General features: G+C 44.2%; 2 protein-coding genes and 1 pseudogene across 12 annotated transcripts in view; all 3 read left to right on the top strand.

The window, feature by feature from the left end:
* LOC141191559 (uncharacterized) overlaps positions 1-12,413 on the top strand; it is a 211,822-nt gene that overhangs the window by 193,903 nt on the left and 5,506 nt on the right. For 9 of the 11 annotated variants that reach the window (XM_073661476.1, XM_073661477.1, XM_073661475.1 and 6 more), the window contains one exon: positions 8,675-8,765. In XM_073661476.1, coding sequence (XP_073517577.1) covers positions 8,675-8,765 — 91 coding nt within the window. Of the gene's footprint in view, positions 1-8,203; positions 8,295-8,378; positions 8,477-8,674; positions 8,766-12,413 lie in introns of those variants that run through there. The other 2 variants (XM_073661480.1, XM_073661481.1) reach the window with 1 other exon arrangement.
* Positions 1-12,413, top strand: part of LOC141191570 (uncharacterized) — a 773,803-nt pseudogene that overhangs the window by 15,099 nt on the left and 746,291 nt on the right.
* Positions 6,208-8,136, top strand: LOC141191582 (oocyte zinc finger protein XlCOF29-like). The gene is made up of 3 exons (XM_073661514.1): positions 6,208-7,519; positions 7,637-7,782; positions 7,912-8,136. Exons 2-3 carry the CDS (start codon positions 7,705-7,707, stop codon positions 8,134-8,136), a joined length of 303 nt encoding a protein of 100 aa, XP_073517615.1. The 5' UTR covers positions 6,208-7,519; positions 7,637-7,704.

Here is a 12,413-nt window from a genome sequence, read left to right on the forward strand (position 1 = left end):
TAAATCATTCCCTATCGGGAAGAGCCCTGGGCCAGATGGATTCAATAATAGATTTTATAAGATATTTGTACCCATGTTATTACCATTTTAGCCGAAGAGCTCAATAATATCTCAGAAGACTCCCCTCCTTTGCCCCCAATCAGTTAAGAGTCATATAATGGTTTTTCTCAAAGCCTGGAAAAGAACCAAATGCCTGCCCTAATATTCATCCAATATCATTCATTAATGTAGATGTCAAAATATTCTCTAAAATAATTGCACCATGGCTCTCCCACTACCTACCCTCAATTGTTAGCAGCAATCAGGTTGGCTGCATTAAAGGTAGAGAGGCTCGTGATAATACGGATAAAACATTGTTAATTTCACATACAAAAAAAAACCAGGGGATCCCAATGTGCCTTGTTTTTGTCAACACTGAAAAGGTGTTCAACAGAGTGCACTGGACTTTCTTGAAGAGCATATTGCCACAGATTGAGTTGAGCTCTTTCTTGTTATCTAAAATTCTATCCTTCACTGACCCTAAAGTGATAGGGTAACCGGCCTTCTATCTGACACATTTTCTATTAAAAAGGGGACGAGACAAGCGTGTCCCTTATCACCTCTGCTATACACATTGATGATGGAACATTTAGCTGTAGAATTACATAAAATTCCTGATATTAGTGGAGTTACTATAGGCTCACACAGCGTCGGACTGGAGTACATTGGGCCCACCAGAGAAAATCATTCTTGGGGTCCACTACGTAGCTACATAGAAATAAATATAAGACCTCCAATTGTGTGGTAACACGCTAATATCAGGGTATAATATAAGATAGTACACTTCTTATTGTTATAGAAAGAGATGGCGCCCACATTTTGGTGCAAACTCAATGATAAATGTCCCCTGATGTGTAATAACATCTAAACCAATGTTTTATAGCACCAGCGTAGTGGATGGGATTTTATGACACCAGGATGGATGAACACAGAACTTAAACACATGCTAAAAAGAAAGAAAGAAATGTTTATTAAATGGAAAGAGGGAGGCATATCTAAAGAAGATTATAATGGAGTCTGCAGATCCTGTAGGGCACGTATCAGGTTAGCTAAAGCTGACAATGAATTAAGGCTTGCAAGAGATGTCAAAAGCAATAAAAAAGGATTTTGGGGGTATGTCAAAAGTAAAAGAAAAGTCAAAGATGCTATAGGATTTTTACAGGATGAAAATGGAGAAATGGTAAGAGAGGATGTTGAGAAGGCCGAACTTTTTAATTCCTATTTTGCATCTGTTTTCTCTCAGAAAGAAAATGTAACATCAACTGATCTTCACTGTCCTTTTAAAGGAATAGAGGAATCCAAGTTATCTGTAAACAGAAAGATTGTGAGGGAATATTTAGCTAACATAAATGAGTTCAAGTCTCCAGGTCCAGATGAATTACACCCCAGAGTACTGAAGGAGATCGTAGAAGAAATTTTAGAACCACTCTCCATAATCTTTGAAAATTCTTGGAGAACAGGAGAAGTCCCAGAAGACTGGAGAAGAGCAAATGTTGTTCCTATCTTCAAAAAGGGGAAGAAGGTGGACCCAGGGAACTATAGGCCGGTGAGTCTGACTTCTATACCAGGAAAGATCTTTGAACAAATTATTAAACAACATATATGTAAGTACATGGATAAGAATGAAGTGATTAACCAGAGTCAGCATGGGTTTGTAACTAACAAGTCATGTCAGACTAACTTAATTTCCTTCTATGACAGAATCACTGACTGGGTGGATCAGGGAAATGCTGTAGATATAGTATATCTTGACTTCAGCAAAGCATTTGACAAAGTATTTCACACCATCCTTATTGAAAAAATGACCAAGTATGCAATGGACCAGGCAACTGTTAGGTGGATTCATAACTGGCTTAGTGATCGGACTCAAAGGGTGGTTGTAAATGGCTTCACATCCAGCTGGATGAATGTCTCAAGTGGGGTACCACAGGGCTCCGTCCTGGGACCTGTATTGTTCAACATCTTTATCAATGATTTAGATGAAGGAATTGAGGGTAAACTGATTAAATTTGCTGATGACACAAAGCTAGGAGGGATAGCTAATACTAGAGAAGAGAGAGAGAGGATTCAAAAAGACCTAAATAAACTGGAGCAGTGGGCAGCAACCAACAGAATGGTTTTTAACAGGGAAAAATGCAAAGTACTACATCTGGGCAATAAAAATGAAAAAAGCATATACAGAATGGGAGGAATAGAGCTAAGCAACAGTACATGTGAAAAAGACTTAGGTATACTAATAGATCATAGACTGAACATGAGTCAACAGTGTGATGCAGCAGCAAAAAAGGCAAATACAATTCTGGGATGTATTAACAGAAGCATACAGTCTAGATCACGTGAAGTCATTATCGGTCTTTACTCCTCTTTGGTCAGACCTCATCTGGAATACTGTGTACAGTTTTGGGCACCACATTTTAAAAAAGACATAGACAAACTGGAGCAAGTTCAGAGAAGAGCGACCAGAATAGTGACTGGTCTGCAAACCATGTCCTATGAGGAACGGTTGCAGGATTTGGGAATGTTTAGCTTGCAAAAAAGAAGACTGAGAGGAGACTTAATAGCTGTCTACAAATATGTCAAGGGCTGTCACATTGTAGAAGGATCATCTTTATTCTCATTTGCACAAGGAAAGACTAGAAGCAATGGGATGAAACTAAATGGGAGGAGACACAGATTAGATATTAGAAAAAACTTTTTGACAGTTAGGGTGATTAATGAGTGGAACAGGCTGCCACGAGAGGTGGTGAGTTCCCCTTCAATGGACGTCTTCAAACAGAGGCTGGACAGACATCTGTCTGAGATGATCTAGTGAATCCTGCTTTGAGCAGGGGGTTGGACCAGATGACCCAGGAGGTCCCTTCCAACTCTACCATTCTATGATTCTATGATTCATCCATACGCTGAGAAAATCCAGAGCGTGAATTAACCGATGCTGCGGATATTCACCACCGACTTCATCCTTTGCAATACAAAAGGATCAAGTCAGGCTACATTCCCACAGAGTGAAGCCGCTGCGGCCCCGACACTGCAGTAGAGTCGCAGCACTTCCGCCCTCATTATGCTAATGAGCAGCGCCATTTTTTTTTTCTCCTGTGGACTTTCCTAATAGATGTTAGTCTATTGGGAAAGTACACATGTGGACCCGCAAGAGAAATTGACATGCTGCGGATCTGAAAGACGTGCCACTTGTCAGAATCCGCGGGTGATCCGCAGCCTGAGATGCACACATAGTGGACATGGGATTTCTAGAAATCCCATCCACTATGCTTTAACATCTGGCCACTGCAGTTTTGACACTGCATAAACACACAGTTTCAAAACCGCAGAGAATCCTGAACGTGGGAACATAGCCTCAGTGGTAAAGGTGAACCAGCAGTAAAGACAACAATATCTGCACTATATCTGTGTGGATATTACCACTGTTAATTTGCTATGGGTTTTCCATTGTAGAAATTCTGCAGCAAATGCATAATGTGAATGTATCCACTAATAGTGGTGGGGGCCCTAAATCACTTATGTATGGCGTTATTAGTGATATAAAAAAAGAGCTTTCCCTTACTTAAATCTCTCTGCCACATTTAAGGCCATAACTTCTTATCAAGGGCCTCACTTTGCTAGTAACTTTTAGTAAGACTTTTAGTAAGTCAGGGGTGATACAGGGAGAGGGGACTAAGTCAGTCATGGGTGATACAGGGAGAAGGGGCTAAGTCAGTCAGGGGTGATACAGGGAGAGGGGGCTAAGTCTGTCTGAGGTGATAAAGGGAGAGAGCTCACATGGGTTGATACAGGAAAGGGGTCGCAGTCAGAGGTGATACAGGGAGAGGGGGCTCAGGTCAGGGATGATACAGGGAGAGGAGGTGCAGTCAGGGGTGATACAGGGAGAGGGGGCTCAGGTCAGGGGTGATACAGGGAGAGAAGGTGCAGTCAGGGTGATACGAGGAGAGGGGGCTCAGGTCAGGGGTGATAAGGGGAGAGGGGGCTCAGGTCAGGGGTAATACGGGGGATGAGGATCAGTTAGGGGGTGCAGTCAGGTGTGATACAGGGAGGGGGTGCAGCCAGGGGTGATATGGAGGGAAAAGCCTCAGTCAGAGGGGATAAGGGAATGGGGTGCACCGTGCAGTCAGTCAGTTGTGAAAGGGGCGATGAGGGAATATGGCCCCCATTCATCCTTAAGTAACTTAACCCCTTCCCCTCTATCATCCCTGACTAAAGGCCCCCCCATTTGTATTTACTCACTGTTAGGCTGGCAGGGGGGACCTCCTTCAATCATTGCCAGCAGCTGTAAGGCTGCGTGCCCACTATGCGTTTTTCAAGCGTTTTTGCCGCGGAATTTCCGCAGCGAAAACGCTTGATAATACATGCCCCATGGTCCCCAATGAGAATCCGCATGTGCTGTGCACATGCTGCGGAAATTTCCGATGCGGGTATCATTGCGGAAAAATACGCAGCATGTCCATTATTTTTGCGGACACGCAGCGTAATTGCCGCCATTGACTTGCATTGAAATGCTTAACATCCGTATGTATACATGTATACATGCGGATGTTAATGCGGTTCAATGTGTGGATGGTACCCGGGGCTGGAGAAGAGGAGACTCTCACCTCCAGACCCAGGTACCATGGTACCTGTAAAAAAAAGAATTTAAAATAAAAAATAAATATTTATTTACATAGAATTATATAGAAGGTTTGCTGTGTCTGTTAACGTAGTGTCCAGAGGCTGGAGGCGCTACCAGGAGACAGGCCAGTACACCAGGAGACGTGGAGGGAGCCATAGGAGGGCAACAACCCAGCAGCAGAACTGTTACCTCCTCCTTTGTGCAAGGAGGAACAGGAGGAGCACTGCCAGAGCCCTGCAAAATGACCTCCAGCAGGCCACAAATGTGCATGTGTCTGCACAAACGGTTAGAAACCAACTCCATGAGGGTGGAATGAGGGCCCGTCGTCCATATATGGGGGTTGTGCTCACAGCCCAACACAATGCAGGACGCTTGGCATTTGCCACAGATCACCAGGATTGGCAAAGTCGCCACTGGCGCCCTGTGCTTTTCACACATGAAAGCAGGTTCACACTGAGCACATGTGACAGAGTCTGGAGACGCCGTGGAGAGCGATCTGCAGCCTGCAACATCCTTCAGCATGAACGGTTTGGCAGTGGGTCAGTAATGGTGTGGGGTGGCATTTCTTTGGAGGGCCGCACAGCCCTCCATTTGCTCGCCAGAGGTAGCCTGACTGCCATTAGGTACAGAGATGAGATCCTCACACCCCTTGTGAGACCATATGCTGGTGCGCTTGGCCCTGGGTTCCTCCTAATGCAGGACAATGGCAGATATCTTGTGGCTGGAGTGTGTCAGCAGTTCCTGCAAGATGAAGGCATTGAAGCTATGGACTGGCCCGCCCTTTCCCTAGACCTGAATCCGATTGAGCACATCTGGGACATCATGTCTCGTTCCATCCACCAACGTCACGTTGCAGCACAGACTGTCCAGGAGTTGGCGGATGCTTTAGTCCAGGTCTGGGAGGAGATCCCACAGGAGACCATCCGCAACCTCATCAGGAGCATGCCCAGGCATTGTAGGGAGGTCATACAGGCACGTGGAGGTCACACACAATACTGAGCCTCATTTTGACTTGTTTTAAGGACATTACATTAACCTTGGATCAGCCTGTAGTGTGTTTTTCCACTTTAATTTTGGGGGTGACTCCAAATCCAGGCCTCCATTGGTTAATACATTTGATTTCCATTAATGATTTATGTGTGATTTTGTTGTCAGCACATTCAACTTTGTACAGAACAAAGTATTCAATGAGAATATTTCATTCATTCAGATCTAGGATGTGTTATTTGAGTGTTCCCTTTATTTTTTTGAGCAGTGTATATAGGTTTTATTACTAGATGTAAAGAAGAAAACTAAATACTGTAAAATAATAAATCTCCTCATATGTTTCCCCTTATTATCTCCAGTAATTGTATTATTACTGTTATGCACACGCCCGGACTGACTGGGGTGTGCTTGATTAGTGATCCCACTGTACCATGAACCGAGGAGTGCCTGGAGGGGCGTAACTAAGTATCAACCCGATCCGACCAAGGTCGCATGGCAGCTCAGTCGACTCCGTGCACCAGGGAGGAACCGAGCAGAAGGACCAGGTGCTACTCCAGGTCAGACCCCGGACATCGCTGTTGAAATGCAGGAACTGGGGAATGCAGGAACAGGCAGGTTAGGCTGGCATACAGACAGGTGGGTATTGGCAGGCACAGTTGGTATGCAGACAGGTGGGTACTGGTAAGCACGGCTGGTATGCCGACAGGGAGGTACTGGCAGGCACGGCTGGCGTGCAGATAGGGAGGCACTAGCAGGTTGGAGCGCAGGCTGGATAGGGTCCAGTACAGACTGGGATACAGGAACAGAGCCGCAGATGCGGTAGACAAGCAGAGTAAAGCGAAACCGCCGGAGCGGAGGACAAGGCAGAGCAGAGCGAAACCGCCGGAGCGGTGGACAAAGCAGAGCAGAGAGGAACCGCTGGTTCGGTGAGCAAGCAGAGCAGAGCGAAACCGCCGGAGTGGTGGACCAGGCAGAGCTGAAATAAACCACTAGTGCGGTGAGCAAGCAGACAGAGCGAAATCGCAGGTGCGGTGGACAAGGTAGAGCAGAGCAAAACCGCCGGAGCGGTGGACAAGGCAGAGCAGAGAGAAACCGCTGGTGCGGTGAGCAAGCAGACAGAGCGAAACCGCAGGTGCGCTGGACAAGGTAGAGCAGAGCGAAACCGCCGGAGCGGTGGACAAGCAGAGCAGAGAAGAACCACCGGAGCGGTGGACAAGGGGGAGCAGAGCGAAACCGCAGGAGCGGTGGACAAGCAGAGCAGGACAGGGCTGAAGGTGCAGGCAGAGACGACTGGGCTCTGTTCACATGGAACAGACAGGAAAATACAGGAAGACGGTTAGAACACAGGAGGTAGATATGGAGGAAGGGAAAAGGGACAAGCAGAACCAGATACACACAAGGTACTTACAACGAAGTAGCGAGTGGACTCTAAAGTCACAAACAGAAGTAGAGAGACAACGAGTTGGAGCTAGGTGCAGGTTCAGACACTGCAGAAAAAGGGAAGGTACGGATATAGAAATAAACAGACAACAGGCTAGGAGATAGTTCAGACAGGAACTGACACTGGAACGAAGTCACAGGTAACAGGCCTGGGAATACAGCCCCCAGGATGGCGGAAACAGACAAGATGAGAACAGGACCTGGCAACTCAGAGGCGAAGGAGCACACTGATTGTTAGTGTTGCTCAGGCATCACCTTCAGGGTGGAGGGGGTTTAAATATCCAGTGACTCACAGCAATAGGCTGGGGATGCATTAGGAGCGCGCCCACAGCAGCTATAAGAATCAGGAAGCAACCGGGCCGCCGCCCTAAGCAGTCAGACAAGGGACAAGCACACAGCATGAACTGGAGCAAGGTTTGCAGGCTGGACTGATGGGTAAGATTGCGGTCTAGCATAGTGGGAGGTGGTGCACTATGCAAACACGCCACCAGGGATGTTACAATTACACAGGATTTTTATGATGTTACATCGGCTCATCTTCTTCTCATTCAGGTCTCTACAATATCAGATCAGTGAAGATCTTCTATATAAGAGAATTTTCCTGATTTTATCCATCAAGGATGGATATGGACAGAGACAAGATGGTGGAGAGGATGTTACACCTCACCCTAGAGATCCTCTTCCGGCTTACTGGAGAGGTGAGAGATTCTGATGACGTTAAATTACATCATTCTTATCTATGGGAATAACAGATGGACAGAACTGGAGAGGTGAGGACTCTGGAAATGTCTAGAGTGAGATGTATTAATGTGTCTCTCCATAACCAGGATTACACAGTAGTGAAGAAGACCTCTAGTGAGCGCTGTCAGGCCCCTGTGTCTGAGGGACGGGGAAGACCCCTGAGCCCAATCACAGGGCCTCCACCTCACCCCCTGATACATGAGGACATCAGTGACCAGAAGATCCTAGAACTCGCCTACAAGATGATTGAGCTGCTGACTGGAGAGGTGACACTGCTTGGAATGCTGGGACATTATACAGTAACGCTATGAAGGGATCGGGGGGATGATGGTATCATTGTATGTGTCAGGTTCTTATAAGGTGTCAGGATGTCGCTATTTCTCCATGGAGGAGTGGGAGTATTTAGAAGGACACAAAGATCTGTACAAGGACGTCATGATGGAGGTTCCCCAGCCCCTCACATCACCAGGTAATAGACAGGACTAAATACACACGGCCTATAATTATCTGTATGTAAAGAACGAATTCAGTCCATGAATTTTCTTTCCTCCAGTTCTATCCAGTAAGAGGACAACACCAGAGAGATGTCCCCGTCCTCTTCTTCGACAGGACTGTAAACAAGAAGATCCCAATGCTCCTCAGGATCATCAGGTAGATGGAGAGAAGGTGTCATGAGATTTCCCCTATGATGTGTAGACGGCTGTGAAGGTCTTGTGCTCAGTCTTGTTTTATCCACCAGTATTATATGTTTTATACTTGTGTAATGAGAACGGTGGAGATGGCAGGATTAGAGCTGATCATAGATGGGACTTCTCCATCTGTCTGTGACTTTTACGATATTTGTTTCAGGGTGAAGATCTGACCCATATTAATACTACAGAGACATATGTGAGGGGTGTTGAGTGGTGTAAAGAGGAGATTCCTACATATGGCTGGCCAGGTGAGTAGTGACCACTAAATACAGAGAAGTCATTGATTCTTCTCAGTCACCGGCTGTGGTTGCTTTATCAGTAGTGTAGTCCGACCTTATCACAATCGTGTGATCTCCATTTTGCCTCTAGATCACAACATTCTCCTCCACCCAAAACTGTTGAAATGACTTTGGGTATTGAAAACCCTTTTCTATAGAACTTGCAACCAGGAAGATCCACCTCCCCCTGGGATCTCAAATTTGGACTCATTAGACCAAAGCACAGATTTCCACTGGTCTAATGTCCATTCCTTGTGTTCTTTAGCCCAAACAAGTCTCTTCTGCTTGTTGCTTGTCCTTAGCAGTGGTTTCCTAGCAGCTATTTTACCATGAAGGCCTGCTGCACAAAGTCTCCTCTTAACAGTTGTTGAAGAGATCTGTCGGCTGCTAGAACGCTGTGTGGCATTGACCTGGTCTCTAATCTGAGCTGCTGTTAACCTGCGATTTCCAAGGCTGGTGACTTGGATAAACTTATCCTCAGAAGCAGAGGTGACTCTTGGTCTTCCTTTCCTGGGGCGGTCCTCATGTGAGCCAGTCTCTTTGTAGCGCTTGATGGTTTTTGCAACTGCACTTGGGGACACTTTCAAAGTTTTCCAAATTTTTCAGACTGACTGACCTTTGTTTTTTAAAGTAATGATGGCCACTCGTTTTTCTTTACTTAGCTGCTTTTTTCTTGCCATAATACAAATTCTAACAGTCAATTCAGTAGGACTATCAGCTGTGTATCTACCAGACTTCTGCACAACACATCTGATGGTCCCAAGCACATTTATAAGGCAAGAAATTTCACTTATTAAACCTGACAGAGCACACCTGTGAAGTGAAAACCATTTCCGGTGACTACCTCTTGAAGCTCATCAAGAGAATGCCAAGAGTGTGCAAAGCAGTCATCAAAGCAAAAGGTGGCTACTTTGAAGAACCTAGAATATAAGACATATTTTCAGTTGTTTCACACTTTTTTGTTATGTATATAATTCCACATGTGTTAATTCATAGTTTTGATGCCTTCAGTGTGAATGTACAATTTTCATAGTCATGAAAATACAGAAAAATGTTTAAATTTAGAGAAGGTGTGTCCAAACTTTTGGTCTGTACTGTATACCCGTGCCTTCGGAGATGAGTATATGGTGCGTATATATTCATAGAAGGGGCCTACAAAAGACATTCCTCTCAACACTATATACATCCAATCCCATCTTACATTGTCAAAAGCTTTTTCAGCATCTATTGCAGGTAAAGCTGGTGTTTCTCTCGTCCTTGGGTTAAAATTTATCTTGTCAAGTGTCAATAGTACTTTTCTAATGTTTATCGTGGCCGGTCTACCCTTGATGAAACCTGACTGTGTGCGTGATATTAGCTTTGGCATGATGGTGGCCAATCTATCTGCCATTATCTTGGAGAGTATTTTGTCAACATTTCTGAGAGAAATCGGTCTGTATGAGCCCGGGCCCATTGGGTCTTTTCCTGGTTTATGTAATAATTTGATATAGGCCATGACGCTTGAATTAATCATTCCTTTTCCCTCCAGTATGTCATTAAATAGATCTGTTAAAAGAGGGGCTATGTCTTCTATTAGCGTTTTGTAGAATTCACTTGTGTATTCATCTGAGCCTTGTGCTTTGCTGTTGTGGAGTTTTTTGATGGTGGTTATTTTCTCTTCTAGTGTGATTTTGGCGTTTAGGTGTTGTTTAAACTCATCTGTCAGTTTTGGTAGTTTAACCCTTTCTAGTAAAGTGCTATTTCCAAACTTTTCAGTAGAGGTGTTGCTATACAGATCTCTGTAAAAGGATCCTAGTCTTTCTGTTATTTTCCTGGGATGTTACCCTTCGAGTCCTTCAAACATTGGGGGCCTTGTACTGTTAACTTATTTCTCACCAGATTCGCCATCATTTTCCCTGATTTATTTCCATATTTGGATAAGTTAATTTCGAGATCCCGCTGGTATAATTGTTCCCTTTTTTCCACCCACACGATCTTTGTTCCTTCAACCACTTTTCCCTGTTATGTTTATTCATACTGGTTTGAAATTTGGTGTAGGCATCTCTAAGTTTCTCAGAGGCCTCCTCGAATTTTTTTTGAGTGTTTCTTTTTTTGCCACAGACATATGACATTATTCTGCCTCTTGTTACTGCTTTTACCATTTCCCATAGTCATTTATTATTTTCCCTATTCTCTTCGTTATCTATTAGAAAATCTGACCACTAATCCTTTACTCTTAGGGTGAAGCCTTCATCATCTTTCAATAAGGAGGAGTATCTCCATAAAAAATATGAACCTTTTGGCGTGTATCAGCTATATCTAACAGTATCAATGCATGATCAGATATTACTATGTTTTGCATCTGGGTCTCCTCTACCCTTCTTAGTATGTTTGCCGATATGAGAAAATAATCTATTCTGGATAGCGAGCCACACGCATGCGAATAGTGAGTGGACTCTCTATTCTGAGGGTGTAGTAGTCTCCATGCATCACCTAACCCCGTAGACAAACAAAATGGGTAAAACTCTATCCTGTCTTTTGGCGGTTTTGGTCGCCTTTTGATAGTTCTTCCTGTCCTCCTCAACATTGACCACCTAACTTAGAGCACCTCCCATTATTCTATTTGTGCCCAGGTCTGCTATTACCTTTTTCTCCAGTTGATGGAAGAAGATTTTATTATTTGTATTTGGTGCATAGACATTCTATAAGCTATACGTTTCTCCCCTACAGGTAATGACAGAATATGAAGTCTACCGTCTTCTCCCACATAAGTTTCACTCATCTGCCCATTTATATTTTTATTCATTAATGTGAGCACCCCTGCTTTCTTATCAACCGATGATGCCCCGAAAACTTTACCCACCCACATTTTTTTCATTCTCCGGAAATCTTTTTTTTCTAAATGGGTTTCTTGGAGTAGAGCTATATCTGGCTTCAGGCGTTTCAGGTGACAAAGAATCATCATACGCTCTTGCGGAGAGCGTATCCTTTTAACATTCCATGAAATTATTCTCATAATTTTTTCCAACATTTTTTTGGGTTACCTTTTCCCCCAACTGTCTGGTTTTTCTCCCCCATTTTTTCCCTTTTCTCCCCCTTTCCCTGCTTTCAGCTGCAACTGTTCAAGTGAGATAACGTGTGTAGATGAACCGCTCCAGGATTGTATTTTATTATAGATCCCTACAAACAAAACTTGGCTTTTTTAAACTCTAAACATGAACCAAACTTGATGACCATGTTAATAAATGACCCTAAGCTTATATACAGTATTTTAAGCTTCTTTGACTTCACTTCTTCCTGGTCAAATCTCCCTCACCACGGCACCTCCTGTATCATTTTATTTATTTATCTATCACCCCCTTTTTTTTGCCACATTTTCCTTTCAGATTGTTCCTATAGCCCCTCTTTTCAAATTATACCCTTATTATTGTCTCCCCCCCCCCGCCCCAGACTCGTCCAACATATTACATGAAAATACAAAACATTCAGTACCCTCCTACCAGTTAGCCCTTAATGGGTATTACTGGGGAGTGACCAAGATCTGGATGAGGCAAGGTGGTGAGACACTTGGAGGGTATATGTGAGGAATATCACAGAGTCTTATATAATCAACGTCCTGAGTAGACTCCCATATCTTTC

The sequence above is a fragment of the Phyllobates terribilis genome, unplaced genomic scaffold, assembly GCF_046119375.1.
Source record: "Phyllobates terribilis strain yellow unplaced genomic scaffold, ASM4611937v1 Scaffold_47__1_contigs__length_9908305, whole genome shotgun sequence".
Taxonomy (NCBI): domain Eukaryota; kingdom Metazoa; phylum Chordata; class Amphibia; order Anura; family Dendrobatidae; genus Phyllobates; species Phyllobates terribilis.